We start from the raw sequence: 18,555 nt of genomic DNA, 5'->3' as shown, positions 1-18,555 counted from the left end.
TCATGCTCAACTGAGATGGCTGCAAGGCTGACCAGCCTCTCCTGTGTCATTGTGGAGCATAGATGTGTTTTTATTAACTTCAGCTTGGAGAAGCTGCGTTCTCCACTGGCAACTGTTATAGGAAGTGTTAGAAGTATGTGCAGAGCAACAAAAGCATTTGGAAAGAGGGTGGTCATCTTATTTGTGAACATATATTCCAGAACAGCCTTTGGAGTTGATCGTGCTTAAACGTATCTTGAAAGGGCTTTCAGTTCATCACCTAAATCACTCGTATCAATATCGTGCATGTCATCATGTGTCAACATTGTCTCTAGTGCCCTGCATTGCTGGTGTAGGCCTTCTTCAGGTATAGTGAGGAGTTTTGGAATATCATACAACATCCCAACTATAGTGCTGTGTTCCTTGAGCTGCATGAAACGTTCTTCAACTGCCTGTATTGCACAATCTAGCACCTGGTTAAAGAATTCAACTTTGAATTGTTGTTCGGGGTCTCTTATGGGATTATCCCATGTCTCGTAATCAAAATGTCTTCTTCAGTGGCTCTTGTATTCTTGAATGGGTGGGAAAATAGCTTCAGTGTGAAGTTCCTCTGCCAACTTCTGTGCACTCTTCAGAACGTTTTGAAATCCCTCATCTGACTGGTAAGACTGTAGGTATGACTTTGCTTCGTCCAGTTGTTCCATTGCTCCAGATATATCAAGGTCAACACCTTGGAGTCTCTTGCTTACGACATTTATTTCAAACAGTATGTCATGCCACAGCACTAAGCCACACAGAAATTTGAAGTTATGTATGTTTCTGGTGATTCCATTTCCCTCTGCCACTGTTCTCCCACAAACAGTTCCTGTCATAGCATTATCCTCCATAATGGCAACTATGGCATCATCTCTCTTCCCAATTTGGTGTTTGAGAGGCTTAATCGCCTCCACTCGACTTTCCCTTGTGTGGCACTCAGTGGTTTCAGGGTCAGAGAGGATGTTCCCAGATGTTGCTTCAAAATTTGCCATCGATGAGTTGATGCACAGAAAAATACATAGATGCTTTGAATTACATTAAAAAATTCAGCAGCCTCACTAGAAGCTGATGCTGCATCACTGACTGAGTTTAATGAATGAGAACTGCATGGGACAAAAAAAGCTCGAGGGTTTAACTCCCAGATCCATGTTTGCACTCCTCTGTTCTTTCCTCTCATGTTGGCACCATTATCGTAGCCCTGACCTCTCAGGTCAGCTATTGCAATTCCCGTATCTTCCAGCTTCTTAAGAAGCACATTTATCATACCAGCTCCTGTAGTATCATCAATGTCAATACATTCTAGAAAATGCTCTCTGACAGTCACCATTGCAGGGACATTTTCACTAGGTTCTGTTGTTGTTACAAAAAGCACCATTAAAGTCATTTGTTCCCTATGGCTGATGTCAGGTGTGCAGTCCAGAATAACAGAGTAATATCTTGCTGACTTCAGATCTGCCACAATCTTCTGTTTAACTTTTGTTGCCAGTAACTGTATGATCTCATTTTGAATTATTTTTCCAAGGTAGTGGTGTGTGTACATTTCTTGGGTGGTGACTCTTCTGAGATGCTCCTGGAGTACAGCACCAAACTCAGCCATCAGCTCCACAATTTTAAGGAAGTTTCCACTGTTCGGCACATACAGCTGATCTGAAGTGCCACGCAGTGCTAGGTTTTGGGTAGCAAGCATTCTCACAATGGCAATGAGCCTTTTCAGAACATTTTGCCAGTAAAGAGACTCTGATGCAGTCTTCTCTTGATGCTGATCATCTAGGGTGGCCTTTAACCTTAGTCTCATCTGAAACACTTTCCACCTATGGAATGCTCTCTTGTGATTTGCTGCCTTCTCATGGCATGCCAGATTTCCAGCCATATTTTTCCAGTCCTTTATTCCTGTAGAATCCCATGTGGCTGGAACATTAGACTGGAAGAGTTTGCAACAAAAACAGTATGCAGCATTCTGGGTTTCTGAGTACATAAGCCATGGCTTCTCCACTTTGTCACCATTGGGCATTTCACACCAGTAGTGTGTTGGATGGAAACTTCTATTTTCATTGTCTTTGGGGAACTCGACGTTTTTCACTTGCTGTGGCCGATGCAGTACAAGGAAGTCCCTCAGGCTTCTGCTCAAGTGGCTCCACAGTCCTGGATCATCTAGACTTAACGAACTAAACTCAGCAGCAGCTGTTTCTTGCGCCTCCACCACACTCTTCTGTGATCTACACTTTTCTTCAGGAATGTGCATGGTTACATCCATTTGAGATGGAGATATGGATGTTAAAGTAGCTGCCAGGTCACCGGCACTCTGACTAACTGGAAGATCAGGCATCTCCTCACCACTCATATCCTCACTGTGGCCGGAAGGCTCACCTGTGAACATTTGTGTCTATGTATCTCAGGAGAGCTCCTTTCTGCTTAGATAGAAAAGCTTCCTTTGCTTGCTTTCTTTTTCTCAATGCTGCCCCAGAGGGGCGTTTTCTTCTTTCACTCATGACTGCTGTTCTGTGCCAGCTATAGTGGCTCTCAACACTCAATTGAAGGGACAAATAAGCAGGTTGGTAGCAGGAGGTGGAGCCACCCTCTTCCTCTGTATCTTGGGTGAGCCAGTCCACCTTACTACAAGGGGTTAAAAGCCTTTGTTATGCTGCAAGATGTTAATGGCTGCCATCAAGCAGATCTTTGATCTGTAGACCATCAGAGACCTTGTTAAAGTTGATGGATGTACTAAGTACTTTTCTTTCAAGCTAAATGGAAGGAGGAATTAAATACCCCTTAATGTAGTGATAGATAGCCACTGCCTGAGGCAATGAGCCACATGGTAAGGCTGAATAGAAGTTAAACTATGTGGCCTGAGGGGTTTCCCTGGGACTGATTGTGAAACACAGTGGTTTGGCGATTGATTGGTTGTAGCTGTGTGTATGAGAGGCAGAAAGCAGAAGAAACAAGCGTGAGCAGGGCTCCTGGGGAGGAAGCCAAGAGACAGGGCTTCTTTTGGGCTAAAAGGATACACTTGGATTTCTGAGTGAAAACTACCTGCTGTTAGGTCCTACTGTGTTCGGGAAAACAGGACTTTGTGTACATTGTATGTAAATAAACAGGATTGCTCTGAAGAAATACCTGACTTCTCTCATCAGTTTCTCCTCCTAAGAGGAACAGTCCAGCAAGGGCCCAAGCATTAGCTAGCAAAGGGGTAACAGCCATAATAGTAGTGACTAATGGAGGATGATTTTCCTTTGGCTCAAATGATAGAGGTCTGTGTTTCTAAAAAAGGAGGCTCTAGCTTCTATAGCTCCCCTGCACCTCCACATCTGTATGGGCAGTTTAATTGGCAACCTTGATTTCGGTATACACGTGGCCATGAATTAATTTCAGTTATTCTCTATATAATCAAAGTTGACTTGCGAACTTTCTGGATGAAAGATGCTGCAGCACTGTAAATTATAACATGGAAGCAAATGAGATTAAAATTGGCTGGAACTCTCCAAGGGTCAGTTGTTCAGGTTCTACAAACTGGACTTTAAAGGATCTGTTCACATACATTGGCAACAGGCTGACACTGGACCGTTTGCTTGGGATTTTTAACTCTATAGCTTTAATTTCTAAGGGGAGCTCCCCTGCCTTCCCTCTTGCTGCTTCTCGAGGCCTCAGCCAAACTCCTAACTTAACCTTTGCTGTCTAATCATTTTATATGTGATTTCAGGAGGTGTTGGATGGCTGCTTCGGGTGTCTTCAGAGGGGACTTCCAGGTAGGGACACACTGTTCTACCGCAAATCCATCAGGGTCTTTCTGATGGCAGGAAACACCTGCCCCCAGCCATATAGGAAAGGGTAGTAGGAAAACACTTCCATTCCAGCAGCTTCTATAAAAGCAGCAGTCAGATAGTGCATCGCATCGTATGTGGCTACAGAACCAACTATTTTAGAAACGTTGACAGTATTGGACTCTGAAACTTAAATACAGTGCTTAATTTGTAATGAAAGAGATCCTGGGACTCAGGCAATTTTTTTTTTTACATTCATAACGGATGTAGCAAGGCAGAGGTGCCAGGGCTGTGAACTGCCACGCCTGGAAGTGTTGGGGCTCAGCCCTGGCACAAATTAAGCCCTGCTTAACTAGGGGCTGTATTGATATCACAAACACCTCAACTAAGGGAGAGATCATTCAAGCCATCAAATCATTAAAAAATGGGAAAGCTCCTGGCAAGGATAACTTGAATGCAGAATTGTTCAAGGTAAATCCTGATTTAGCAGCATCTGTCCTGGCCCCTCTATTTACATCAGTCTGGGAAAGAGAAAAAGTGCCCGAAGAGTGGACCAATAGGGTTATAGTGAAGATACCAAAGAAAGGAACTCTTGGTGATTGAAATAACTGGCGTGGTACCACACTTTTATCTGTGCCAAGCAAAGTATTGTATAAGATCATAGTCCAGCGTCTGAGGACTGGTATTGATAGTGTTCTCAGAAAAGAGCAAGCAGGTTTTCAGAAAGGGCATGGATGAACAGACCAGATCTTCACTCTGTTAGGTAAGAAAAACTAAATAGGAGGCAGTTATGCCAACTGAACCAAAGTCAGGCTAAGAGAGGCTGCTGAAAAAGTCTCTGAAAGTAGAATGAAGGAATATTTGTTTAAGTTACAGAGAGTGGGAAAAAAAAGGGGAGGCCTGCATTCCTGCATTTTTGTACCAGATGTGCTGGGAACAGTCCTTGAAATACAGAGGCGCTGTTTTCCACTCCCTGCTCTTGTGTTATGTCTGTTTTAACTCCTCGTCTCCTGGTTGACACCCATACCGATAAGAAAGTTAGTAAAGCACTACAATTTGCTAAAAGTTATCTACAATAAGGGGGGTAGATGTGCATGCATATAGAGGAAGAGGATTTTAACTAATATAGGGGAGGGGTGGGCTGCTTTATAAATAAATCTGTGATGCGACGGGACTGTCTATAAAAACCTATGAGTTTTACTTAGAGGCTGGCTGGTTCTCTTTGGAGATGGGCTGCTCTCTATTGTTGTGTGCACTCTTCAATAAAGAGCTTTGAGTTCGGACCTTGCTGGTGTTGCCTGTCTCTCTCCGGTCAGACAACGAACCGTGCCCGTCTGAGGTTCGAGTCCTCGACAACTCTATGAAACATAATAGAACAATGCTTAGAATGGCAAGAGCAGCTCTACATAAATTTCATAGACTTTGAAAATGCTTTTTTGATAGCATTCACAGGGCCAGCCTATGGTGCATTCTGGAATGGAATTCCCTCTCCGTATAATCATCATCAAAAGCTTTTATTTCTACTTTACGTGTAGTGTTGATCACAGTGAGCTCAGGTTTGAAGTCAAAAGAGGAGTACATCGGGGTGTGTCATGTCTGCAATCCTCTTCAACACAGCCATCAAGTGGGTAATGCGGCGTACAACAGAAGACATGCCAAGAGGCATTAAATGAACACCTTTCTCATAGAATCATAGACTATCAGGGTTGAAAGGGACCTTAGGAGGTCATCTAGTCCAACCCCCTGCTCAAAGCAGGACCAATCCCCAATTTTTGCCCCGATCCCTAAATGGCCCCCTCAAGGATTGAACTCACAACCCTCGGTTTAGCAGGCCAATACTCAAACCACTGAGCTATCCCTCCCTCATCTCTTGTAAACCTGGATTTTGCAGATGATGTCTCTCTCCTGTCACATTTGCAACACCATATACAAGGAAAAACAACTTAACTCAATGCATTCAGCCAGCAAATTGGACTGAAAATCAATTGAAATAAGACAAATGATATGACCTTTAATATTGCCTCACCATCATGGATAGAGGATTATGTTCTCACGAATGTAGAAATATTCACATACTTGGGCAGCACCATCAGCCAGGATGGTGGAAGAAACCAGGACATCCAGAACAAAATCAGTAAAGCCAGTAACATCTTCAGGAGCTTAAGTACAGTCTAGAAATCATCAAAAATACAACTCCAAAACCAAACTCAAGATTTATCAGAGCTATGTACTTTCAACATTACTTTACAGTGCAGAATACTGGGAAATGAGAAAGTATGACATGTCCAAACTGTCTTCATTCCATACAGCCTGCCTCAGAAAAATCCTCCGTATCTTTTGAACAATCTCAAACCAAGATCTAGTGACACAATGCAGCCAAGAGAATATGAGCACCATCGTTGCCAGGAAGCATTGGAGATGGATTGGCCATGTGCTTCAGATAGAAACTGATTCCATCACCAGAGTAGCAATAAGATGGACACCTGAAGGCAAGCGAAAACGAGGCTGCCCGAAAACAACATTGTGAAAAGCTGTGGAAACCGAGCTGAAAAACCTGGGGCACAGATGGGGAACCACTGAAAGACTTGCCAGAAACAGACAGGAATGGAGGAGCTTTGTCGCTGCCCTAAACGTCAGAAGTGTAATGGGAACATGATGATGATAAATAGGGGCAGAATTGAACTGTTAGTTTAAACCTCACTGTTCTCTGAACTACAAAGACAACCTGTTAATTGCATAACTTTGCTGCATACAATAATTATTCTTATCACATTTGTTTAAAATCAGTTTGTCTTTGTCTTTAATGGATCCTCACAACAGATTAAAGACTGGTAATTTTCTTTTATGTGATATTATCAGTTTTCATTTTTGTTAAATCAAGTTTCTAGCCCTCAAAGTTGCAGAGAAAATCTTGAAAATATAAGCGCTGAAGGCCCAGAAACCAGAAGACAATTTTTTTCCTGTTTAAATTGTGAATTTTAAGCCCCTTATGATTTTGGGGGCCTGTCTCCTGATTTTTGAACGCTTGGGATTAGCAGTGGAGTTCCCTGTACATTTCCTATTGAGGTCCATGATTGGAAAGCTGATAGCTGTGGGCACACCCCTGCATTAGCCTGGAACCCTGTTAAAGTCAGTGGGGCTTCGCAATGGTGCAAGAGTTCACCCACTTGCAATGTTGCAGAACTAGGACTTTAAACTCTTGATAACAGACCTGCACTATGTCTAGAAAGGCACCTCCACATCTAGAGCTATATAAATAACATTATAATAATTGTTGATTGATACAGTACAATAGGATATGCATTTTACAGGCCGTAAACTGTTTTGTTTTTTTTTTCTCCTCTATGTTATCAGTTAGAAATGAAACTACTGTGAATCAAAGAAGGCATGAAGGTTCAGAAAATACTCATCTTTCTGTTTCATTTGTATGCTGTAGTTTCAGGTAAGTGTGAGCTGTGTGTTCATGGACATGATAAAGAAATTAAAGTTTTTTTTTTTTTTTTCAAGAGGTGAATTACTTAAAAGAGGCATTGTCAAGATAATAATCATGGTAAGGAATCAACTTAAGGCACTCAATTGATATAAGGCACTCAAAGCAAAATAAGGATGTCCTTGTAAATGGATTGCATTGCAGCAAAGGAAAAACAAACTCAGCCGTGCTCTTTTTTACCTTTTGATATATGAAGGCAGCTTGAAGCACAAGTCTAAGAACAACAGGGTTTCTTGGGTAGGTAGGTCTTTGTATGCTGGAACTTTCTGTTCTAAAGCATCAGCCCGTCCCACTTGAGAATCTTCATTATCTGTAGCAGGTCTGTTCTCCTCTGTACGCTGTAGCCCTTGGAGTACAACATGATGATGATATACTGTTGAGCAGGCATGACGTTCCATTCAATAGCCGTGGTTAACATACAGTCACCCTAGTTAAAGGCAACGTTGGTCCCAATTCCAAATACATCAATGAGGCACCAATTTGTAACAATTCTCTGGTTATACTGACAGTATCAATTATCAGCTATTCTACCCAATGTTGCTCCCAGGTCTTCAGGGTAACAGCAGAGAGAGCACAAGGAACTTTAGCTCCAAATCAACAGGCTCCCTACCATGTGAGATAAAAGAACCTCAAGTAATGCTATGTTTAGCTTATAAATGTTAGAACAATATAAAGGGCTATGGTTAATTAGCTAATGTTGGTACAGCGTACTGGAGCTGTAAAGCTCTATAGTAACTCCTCGCTTAACATTGTAGTTATGTTCCTGAAAAATGCTACTTTCAGTGAAACGATGTTAAGCAAATCCAGTTTCCCCATAAGAATTAATATAAGTAGGGGGAGTTAGGTTCCAGGGAAATTTCTCTCTCACACACACACACACTCACACACACTCTATAAGTTTTAAACAAACAATTTAATACTGTACACAGCAGTGATGATTGTGAAGCTTGGTTGAAGTGGTGGAGTCAGGGGATCGATCTAAGTTACACCACTTCAGCTAACTGAATAAGTCGATGTACTTAGATATACTTACTGCGGTGTCATCACCGTTGAATCAGTGGGTAATGTAGACAAGCCCTCAGACAGTGGGATATTTCCCAGGGAATGCTTTGCTGCTAAATGATGAACTAGCACTCGGCTGAGCCCTCAACGATTAACACACTGTTGTTAACATAGCCTCACACTCTACAAGGCAGCACGAGTGGAGGGAGGAGACACAATAGACGCATGGCAGTGGCTGCAAACATTCCCTGCAGAAACTGAACGTGAAGATGAACCCACGCTATCCCACTCAAGCGCACCACTCCCTCCACTTTCCAAAGTGTGGAGGGGTGCGTGTGTGTGTGTGTGTGTGTGCGTGTGAGAGATAGAGAGACACACACACACATGCACTCTGTGTGTGTGTGTGTGTGTGTGAGAGAGAGACGGAGACACAAACTGTGTGTGTGTGTGAGAGAGAGAGACACACACAAACTGTGTGAGAGTGAGAGAGAGAGAGATGCACTGCCCCTTTAAGTATGCTGACCCTACTCTAAGTACATTGCCCTTTTAAATAGATCAGCAAGTTGAGACAGCAGCTGCTGCCAGGAAGTTCCCTCAGTCCTGAGCCTTGTTGTGTCCCGCCTGCTCTGTGGAGTTGGGGTACAGAAGCGGGGAGAGGGGGACACCCTGACATCAGCACCCCTCTTCCCCCCACCCCATGCACAGCAAGCAGGAGGCTCCCAGGAGCAGCATGGGGCAGTGCGGGAGGGACAGCTGAACTGCCCGGCTGCTGCACAGGGAACTTAGGGGAGCGGATGGGAGGCTGCTGGTCCACCCTGGTTCCAAGCCCCCACCCACTAGCTCCAACCGGCTGCTCTTCCTGCAAGCAGTGGACAAAGCAGGCAGCTGCCAAACAACGTTATTAGGGAGCATTGCACAACTTTAAATGAGCTTGTTCTCTAATAGATCAGGAACGAAACAACGTTAACAGGGACGACGTTAAGTGAGGAGTTCCTGTATATATATCCCAATTATTTGGGCACTGGAAGGCTGCAGTCTAGAATGTTAGTGATGCAGAGTTGAGTATGTCTGAACATGAGTGTCATGTATTAGAATACTGGTGTACTGGAGTAAGGATTATGTGACTCTCATCCCACCCTCCCTGCTCAGGGAGGTATGAGGGTGACATGAAATTGTAACAATGGGCATATGTTTAAACAAACATACAAATGGTGGGAGATGTGCACCTGTTAGGGCCGGAAGATCAATTCAGCTGGACTGCAGTTGTGATCTTATTTGAGGGTGGAGGTGGGGGGAGGAACCTAATGGACTTACCTAATTTATTTTTAGTAACCCATTCAGAAATGTTCATGCATTTATAGTATGTGCATTGTGTTTTCAAGGTCTTGAAGAGGTAACAGGGCGATTTTTCAAAGATTGTATCCTTCCTTGCTCTTTTGCACGTGCTGAAGGTGAAGTAATTTACTGGAAGAAAGGGAACAAAAATGTGCACAGCTACTACTATGGGAAGGATCAGCTAGAACGTCAAGACTTTGAATACAAGGGGAGAACATCCCTTTTTCATGAGCAAATTCCCAATGGAAATGCCTCCTTAAAACTGAGTAAACTGAGCCTGAGTGATGACGGCTTCTACAGCTGCTATGTGGGGACAAATCAAGATAAAACAGACGTGAAAGTCAGACTGCACGTAACAGGTCAGAAGGATATTTAAAATACCTGAACTGCACATGTAGCAGATCTTATTCTCTTCCCTGTCAGCTGAAATTGAAATACCTCAGACCAGTAGTAGCACCAATATCTTTCCAGTCTATCAGCACTAAAAGGCAGCTCTATACTTCACTGTTGCATTTCAGCTGTAAATAGGGTGACCAGACAGCAAGTGTGAAAAATCGGGACAGCAGGTGAGGGGGAGGTGTAATAGGAGCCTATATAAGTAAAACCCAAAAATCGGGACTGTCCCTGTAAAATCGGGACATCTGGTCACCCTAGCTGTAAAAGAAATAACCTGGTTCTAGCAGAGGATGAAAAGCTACAGTGCAGTGATTTCAGGTTAAAAATCACTGCAGGTCTGTGGAATGCAATTGGGTAGTGTGTGAACTTAAATAGTAAGTGGGAAGGGTGGATTCTGACAGAAGTTTGGAAACTGATCACTGATAATGGGGCAAATGCAACACTGTAGTCTGAAATAAACACAAATAATTGGATTTGACTTCTGTGTTCCACAGATTTTCTCCTGTATTATTCCAGAAGACAAATCACGCCAAGTTAAGCAGAATGTTGAAAGTACCAGACTTTTTTTTTGATTTGTCTTTACAGTTTCCCCATCTTATGCAATGGAATATGAAAAACGAGACACAGAGAGACTGTTGAAATGTCTTGCCTTTCATATTTATCCCGAGCCAAACATAACATGGGCAAATGATAGTACATCTGTGCAAAACACAAAAATGGAAGTAACCCAAGATGGCCCTCTCTATTCAGTTAGAAGTGAGAAGAACATTGCAAACAAAGTTTCTTCTTACCAGTGTCATGTTCAATTTCACAACCAAAGTTGGACTGCTGAATGGAAAATGGAAGGTAGGACTGAACTATTCTCCATCCCTTAAACATGTATAAAGTCCAGGACAGCTGAGCCATAATGAGTGCATGCATCTACATTGTGTTGAATTGGTAGAGAGACAATTGTTAAGGTTACATAACCTTCCGTAGAACTCAGTTGATTATAAAACTAGCTAGGCTGAGATGAGTGAAAACCCCTCAACATTCACCCCCAAATTTCAGAACTGTGAAGTGCATTTATTTTGTGTGTGGCAGCTTCATACTTAGGTTTTGACCATGTGGGTTTTGCACCTCACAAGTTGCACAACAATGAATTTAGAACTATTTCAAACTCACGGAAGTTTCCTCAATAGGTTTGTGAACCTTATGACCCTGGCTGGAGTTTTTAAACACAACCATAATGTGGTTTGGAGTGTCATTGCAAACCTATCGCACAGCACCACCCAATAGTAAGACTTGCCTATAGCCAACTCTAGATGGCTGTGGCTCGGCTTGTGCCCATTTAATACACTGGGGCAGCTAACTTTGTTTAGTACACATATTAATTTTATATTACAGTAGCACTCAATAGCCTCAGTCTGGATTTGGGATCCATTGTACATATTACCGTAAAGATCTCTTAGTAAGAGATCCTCCTGGCTGCGAAGATCTTAAAATATAAATATTGTTCATATGTCATGCCTAGACAGACAATGTAAGATTATGTCCTTTTTGTCATTTTTTTTTTTAAAATTGTCCCAATCCATCCCCCACCTCTTTCTCTCCCGTTGTCCAGGTGACCCAGCCAGACATTACCTGTGGCTGACCTAAAGCATTCTCCTTTCACCCTGCCTGTGCTGCACCAGTACAGATGGGGGGAGGGGAGGAAACTGTTCCTCATCTGGTGTTCTAGACCAATCTGTCCCTAGCTCAGTCCATTCCCTATTGTTTCCTTGAGTCTGTTTACTACCATTTGTCTTCCCTGTCTCCTTTCCGCCCCCACCCCTTCCCCAGATCACATCTCCTTACCTCTACCCAAACCCAAGGGGCCTAGGGGAAGCGGAGCGGAGCAGCAGCCAAACAGATTGTCCAGATTCAAATAACAAAATACACTTGGGCAGAAAATAGATGGTATCACTGCATAAGGAAAAACAGGGCCACTGAAATTTAGCTCTCTCCTATGGTCTATTTACTCCTGCTGCTTCAGGCTTTTTTTTTTGCATTCGCTAGAAATCCATTTCAGCAAATAGCCATTGCTTTCCTGAGACTCTTATCTCTTCAGAAATATTTCTTAATTGAAGCAACAGCAATGAAAGAGCAAAGTTTCCTGTCAGATCTGCGTGATTGACCTTGACTCCACTACTCTGCGCTCCCTACAGCCCATGCACAGAACTCATAGTTCTCAATCCACTGTGCACTCCGCAGAGCAGCATTTTGTTCTGAATGTGTGTACAGTAGCATATTAACATAGCTCATTAATGGAATCCCACATCTCCCCATCATTAAAGGTCACCTGGTGCTGAGTGTTATAAATGCCTCACAGTGGCTAGAACTAGATTTCTGGCTGCTTACCTGAACCTTTTGAGATCATGCAGCCTTCTGCTAGCCAGACAAGAGGCAATGTGGGGTGCAGTTCCCCCCCCATTGGCCCTCAGAGTCACTCTCCGTATCCCCTCACTTCAGCCACATTTACATGTGAGCTGGAGATGCGAGTCCCAGCTTGTGAAGACATACTTGTACTAGCTCTCACCTGAGCTAGCGCCCTAAAAATAGTAGTGTAGCTGTAGTAGCACGGGCAGCGATGACTTGGGCTAGCTGCCCCAAGTCTGTACTCAGGGATCAGGTGGGTTTGTACGCAGGTCATAGAATCATAGAATCCTAGAATATCAGGGTTGGAAGGGACCTCAGGAGGTCATCTAGTCCAACCCCCTGCTCAAAGCAGGACCAATCCCCAATTAAATCATCCCAGCCAGGGCTTTGTCAAGCCTGACCTTAAAAACTTCTAAGGAAGGAGATTCTACCACCTCCCTAGGTAACGCATTCCAGTGCTTCACCACCCTCCTAGTGAAAAAGTTTTTCCTAATATCCAACCTAAACCTCCCCCACTGCAACTTGAGACCATTAATCCTCGTTCTGTCATCTGCTACCACTGAGAATAGTCTAGATCCATCCTCTTTGGAACCACCTCTCAGGTAGTTGAAAGCAGCTATCAAATCCCCCCTCATTCTTCTCTTCTGCAGACTAAACAATCCCAGTTCCCTCAGCCTCTCCTCATAAGTCATGTGTTCCAGACCCCTAATCATTTTTGTTGCCCTTCGCTGGACTCTCTCCAATTTATCCACATCCTTCTTGTAGTGTGGGGCCCAAAACTGGACACAGTATTCCAGATGAGGCCTCACCAATGTCGAATAGAGGGGAACGATCACGTCCCTCGATCTGCTCGCTATGCCCCTACTTATACATCCCAAAATGCCATTGGCATTCTTGGCAACAAGGGCACACTGCTGACTCATGTCCAGCTTCTCGTCCACTGTAACCCCTAGGTCCTTTTCCGCAGAACTGCTGCCGAGCCATTCGGTCCCTAGTCTGTAGCTGTGCATTGGGTTCTTCCGTCCTAAGTGCAGGATCCTGCACTTATCCTTATTGAACCTCATCAGGTTTCTTTTGGCCCAATCCTCCAATTTGTCTAGGTCCCTCTGTATCCTATCTCTGCCCTCCAACGTATCTACCACTCCTCCCAGTTTGGTATCATCCGCAAATTTGCTGAGAGTGCAATCCACACCATCCTCCAGATCATTTATGAAGATATTGAACAAAACCGGCCCCAGGACCGACCCCTGGGGCACTCCACTTGACACCGGCTGCCAACTAGACCTGGAGCCATTGATCACTACCCGTTGAGCCCGACAATCTAGCCAACTTTCTACCCACCTTATAGTACATTCATCCAGCCCATACTTCTTTAACTTGCTGACAAGAATACTGTGGGAGACCGTGTCAAAAGCTTTGCTAAAGTCAAGAAACAATACATCCACTGCTTTCCCTTCGTCCACAGAATCAGTAATCTCATCATAGAAGGCGATTAGATTAGTCAGGCATGACCTTCCCTTGGTGAATCCATGCTGACTGTTCCTGATCACTTTCCTCTCGTGTAAGTGCTTCAGGATTGATTCCTTGAGGACCTGCTCCATGATTTTTCCGGGGACTGAGGTGAGGCTGGCTGGCCTGTAGTTCCCAGGATCCTCCTTCTTCCCTTTTTTAAAGATTGGCACTACATTAGCCTTTTTCCAGTCATCTGGGACTTCCCCCGTTCGCCACGAGTTTTCAAAGATAATGGCAAATGGCTCTGCAATCACATCCGCCAATTCCTTTAGCACCCTCGGATGCAACTCGTCCGGCCCCATGGACTTGTGCACGTCCAGCTTTTCTAAATAGTCCCTAACCACCTCTTTCTCCACAGAGGGCTGGCCATCTACTCCCCATGTTACGATGCCCAGCGCAGCAGTCTGGGAGCTGTCCTTGTTAGTGAAGACAGAGGCAAAAAAAGCATTGAGCACATTAGCTTTTTCCACATCCTCTGTCACTAGGTTGCTTCCCTCATTCAGTAAGGGGCCCACACTTTCCTTGGCTTTCTTCTTGTTGCCAACATACCTGAAGAAACCCTTCTTGTTACTCTTGACATCTCTTGCTAGCTGCAGCTCCAGGTGCGATTTGGCCCTCCTGATTTCATTCCTACATGCCCGAGCAATATTTTTATACTCTTCCCTGGTCATATGTCCAACCTTCCACTTCTTCCACAGGTCAACTAGCCTGTGTCACTTCAGCCCGTGCTATCATGGTTACACTACTGTTTTTAGCATGCTAGTGTGAATGTGTGTACACGAGCTGGGAATCATGCCCCTTGCTCATCGTGTAGACCTAGCCCCACACACCAGGCATACTAATGTAGTGTAGAAATGTTATGGTTTCCTGCCCCTAATACAAGTTGCCAGACATCCCTCTCCATTCATTTGTGCCTATTGAGGTGAGTCACTATTCTCAGTCATAAACTCTACACCTAGCACTGGTTGCAATATTTCATCCCAAGGCACTGTGAATTTGTGTGAGTGTATGAGAATTTCTGTCCTATTTAACACCTTCCTTTGACCACTACTAATCTGTAAGTGTCCTTTAGGAAGCCTTTTTTCTCCCTTAAATAAAAGAGGAAAAAAACAGTAACACTCTCTGAATGTTAATATTTTCCCTCTTCTAATCCTTATAGTTGAGGACTCTGTTCCACCACTGTTGTTTACTTTAGGAGCTGTGTGGTAGTACTAGAGTTTATTTTAGGCAATTAACTAAGATGAAATGTTAGGCACTGAACAATTGTGGTGTCCAGATATTTTCCTCCCTTAAAGGTAAAAAAAAGAAAAAAAAGAAAATGATATCTAAATGTAATTTCATATTTTAAACTAGTACATTAATGATGAAATTTATTTCGAACCTGTGTTCTAAAAACCTTAGATCTTTAACCAAAAATAAATGGAGTCTAATTTTGCACCTTTTATGCTCTTTACTTTTTGGACTTCATGCAGCTTAGGTAGTAAAAATAAACTAGGTGGTGCCTTTTGTTTGCATAAGAGTCAGAAAGCAAAGCTAACACAAGGTTACAGAGTTAGTAGAGATGACTCAGTCGGGAAATGTTCACATCAATGCAAAGAGGGTTTTTTCTTTGGCATAAACAAAAACTCATTTAATATAAAGCAATTGCCACCTCTCCGCACCTTCACCCCTTTTTGTTTGTTTGCTTAAACCAACTACTAAGGCTGAACTACAGTGTCTGAAATGACTCTTTCAGGAAGTTGTTTCTGCAGTCCGATGTCTTGCGAAGCTTATAGTGAAGTATCAGTACAATTATATCAAAAGATTGCTTCAAAAGTAGTGCACAAAAAGTCTGAGCATCCTTCACACTAGCTTGTTCAAACCATTGCTTTCCCATTAATTGTTGCTTTTTAAATTGTATATTTCAGATCAGATTTTTAAAAAGGAAGGAGATACCGTTTCAATTCCATGTGAATTTATGGCTCAAGGATCTCCATATACTAAAGACTTCATAGTTACTTGGACAATAATCAGAAATGCATCTACCTTGGTTCTGGCGTCCTCCGCTAACTCATCACAACCCCCTGAACAGTTTAAAACTCGATTCTCTTGGGAGAAAATCAATGAACAGGACTACTCAGTAATCATAAGGGATCTTACTCTGGCAGACAGTGGAGAATACATGTGCAATATTTCAACACCACACTATACACAACTCACTGTAAGAATTTTGCAAGTTGGTAAGTTGCTGCAATTTCTACACTGCAGGCTGGGGAGAAAAAGGTCAATTCAAATCTGCAAAATGTCAGGAAAAATGACTTCAAGTCCTCTGAGAGAAAAGTTGAAATTAATTTAACCATAAATCCCTTTATTAAACCCAAAGACGTAATGGTATTTATACAACTGCTCTAAATATGCCTAAAAAGCTGTTTACTACATCCAAACAGTAACAAAACATTTTATAGGCATTTGATAAAGAGAATTACAAATTGGCTAATCCCAAGGTTGTTTAAACCCATATTGGTTGGCTCCGACTTGGTCAGACAGATATTAACAATGAACCCTTTAACTCTTTTATACCCTTTAACAAACAAGTGATGTCATTATCAATTGTCAGATCTTAGCTAAGGGCAGATGGCGTTTTGTATACTGTATAGCCAATTCTTTACTGCATCTGGTACCCTCTTAATTATATTTTATTTCTATTATTTTAGGCCAAACCTTAAATAAGATAACACTGGTATTTTGAAGGGTTGCTACAAGTGTAACACAATTACTCTTCCTTATTATGGTTTCATTCTTTTTGGTTCCATGCTTTGGACCAATTGTTCATGCTAATATCCCAACTCATTTTAAAATCATAGTTCACCCAAATCTAGTGTGGGCCTATATTCGTACAGAGGTAGGTAGACTATTGTGGTATTTTATTAGAGAAATATTGATCTGGATGAGAAAAAAGCAAGTTTAGACTTTTCTGAATATTGAGATTTATTTACTTGAGAGATTTGGACATTTTTTCTTATATCTAAAGCTGATTCTGGACACAACCTTGTGAGGTGCTGAGTGTTGTCGGTTCCCGCTGACTTCAGCTGGAACTGAGAGTGTTCAGCAATTTGCAGGTTCAGGCCCTAAATGCTGTCTGTTGATGAAGACATCTCAGCACCAACTCTTTCAGACATATGGTAAACTCACAAACCGCACTGGTGGGAAAAAAAATTCTCTACAGTGCCAGCAGATAAAGAAAATTCATTGGAGATCAACACAGTTACGTTGTATTTTTTTTTTTTTTAGTGTTATGCCAAATAGAAGACCTTTATTTAGACTTACAAAAGTGAATTTTTATATGCATGGCTAAACTTTGAGAGCTGTAGTGGATATTTAGCTCTGAGACTTCTTGGCTATATTTATCATTGTAGTCCCTCCATTTTCCTGGGGACTCAATGAATAGCTTATCCATCTCTTTCTAATTCTCTTTCAGTGAAGGTCAAATAGACTCACCAACTAATTCAGTAATCAGACTGACAGAGCCAGCCACACAGGGTCAGTTCTTACAAATGGTAATTGCAAGATTAAAGGAGGCAGTTGTCTGTTTTGCTCTAAACCCTAATTGTAGGATCTTGTTCCTGGCAACTACACTGGCTGAATGTCTCGGGGCATGGCTACGCTTGCAGTTGTAGAGCACTGGGAGTTAAACCAGATTTCGGAGACTGCAGCAGGGAAAACGCTGCCCTGTGTTTACACTCTCAGCTGGAAGTGCATGGCCACATTAGCAGCTCTTGCAACACCACAAAGAGCAGTGCATTGTGATAGCTATCCCAGCATGCAAGTGGCTGCAACGTGCTTTTCAAATGCAGGGGGCGGGGTGGAATGGAGTGTGACAGGGAGTGTGTTGTGTGTATGTGGGGGGAGAGAGAGTGGGGTTTTGGGGGGGGCTGAGAGCATGTCAGCGTGCTGTCTTGTAAGTTCAGACAGCAGCAGCTCCCACTGCCCCCCGCCTCTCTCTCTCATACTCACAGCAGCAACATTCCTCAGTAATGGCTGCTTTGTCCCGGAGCAGATAAGCATGCCCGCTGTCAGAAATGGAGCTTTCAAAGGGCATATCCACATTCCTACAGCCAAGTTCAAAACAATGACAAGAGTGGCCACTTAATTTAAGGAGATTATGGGATGTTTCCGGAGGCCGATCACAGTGCAGTAATGCAACACCTTGTTCACTCTGACGCCTGGGCGTTTCAGCCGAGGCGCAGCAAGCTTTATGCTTCTCGTGGAGGTGGATGACCAGGAGCACTCCAGTTGCAGAGTCCAGGTGCTCTAAGTGCCTTGTCAGTGTCGATGGGTCGGGAGTTAGGGCACCCGGGGTTGCTTTAATGCGCTCTAACTCGCTAGTGTAGCCAAGCCCTTAGATTGAGAATCAAACTTGTTTGCCTCTTGGCACTCAAAGTAATATTTAGCCTCCTCCCAACATTCCTATGTGCTTAGTGACTTACTGTTGGCTTTTCCCTGGTCTGTTTACCCCACTTGGATAACATAGCAGCTCTTACTTCCATTTTATAGAACAGTGGGGTTTTGCTGTCCTCTTTGACTACCTGGCATCAGGGCCACCCAGAAGAGGGGGCAAAATGGGCAGAGAGTGCCCTCACTGAGTGGCACTGCAACCCCAGGTGCCAGATC

General features: G+C 43.2%; 1 protein-coding gene across 4 annotated transcripts in view; it reads left to right on the top strand.

The window, feature by feature from the left end:
* The window catches only part of HHLA2 (HHLA2 member of B7 family), a 35,956-nt gene that overhangs the window by 7,488 nt on the left and 9,913 nt on the right, over nt 1–18,555 (top strand). For 3 of the 4 annotated variants that reach the window (XM_074972826.1, XM_074972807.1, XM_074972817.1), the window contains 5 exons: nt 3,713–3,758; nt 7,128–7,215; nt 9,648–9,959; nt 10,582–10,842; nt 15,813–16,124. In XM_074972826.1, the coding sequence (XP_074828927.1) occupies nt 7,161–7,215; nt 9,648–9,959; nt 10,582–10,842; nt 15,813–16,124 (940 nt within the window). In that variant the 5' untranslated portion in view covers nt 3,713–3,758; nt 7,128–7,160. The remainder of the gene's footprint in view (nt 1–3,712; nt 3,759–7,127; nt 7,216–9,647; nt 9,960–10,581; nt 10,843–15,812; nt 16,125–18,555) is intronic. The other variant, XM_074972833.1, reaches the window with a different exon arrangement.

The sequence above is a fragment of the Natator depressus genome, chromosome 1, assembly GCF_965152275.1.
Source record: "Natator depressus isolate rNatDep1 chromosome 1, rNatDep2.hap1, whole genome shotgun sequence".
Taxonomy (NCBI): domain Eukaryota; kingdom Metazoa; phylum Chordata; order Testudines; family Cheloniidae; genus Natator; species Natator depressus.
Note: the sequence above shows the minus strand (reverse complement) of the source record. Positions and strands in the feature narration are given on the sequence as shown.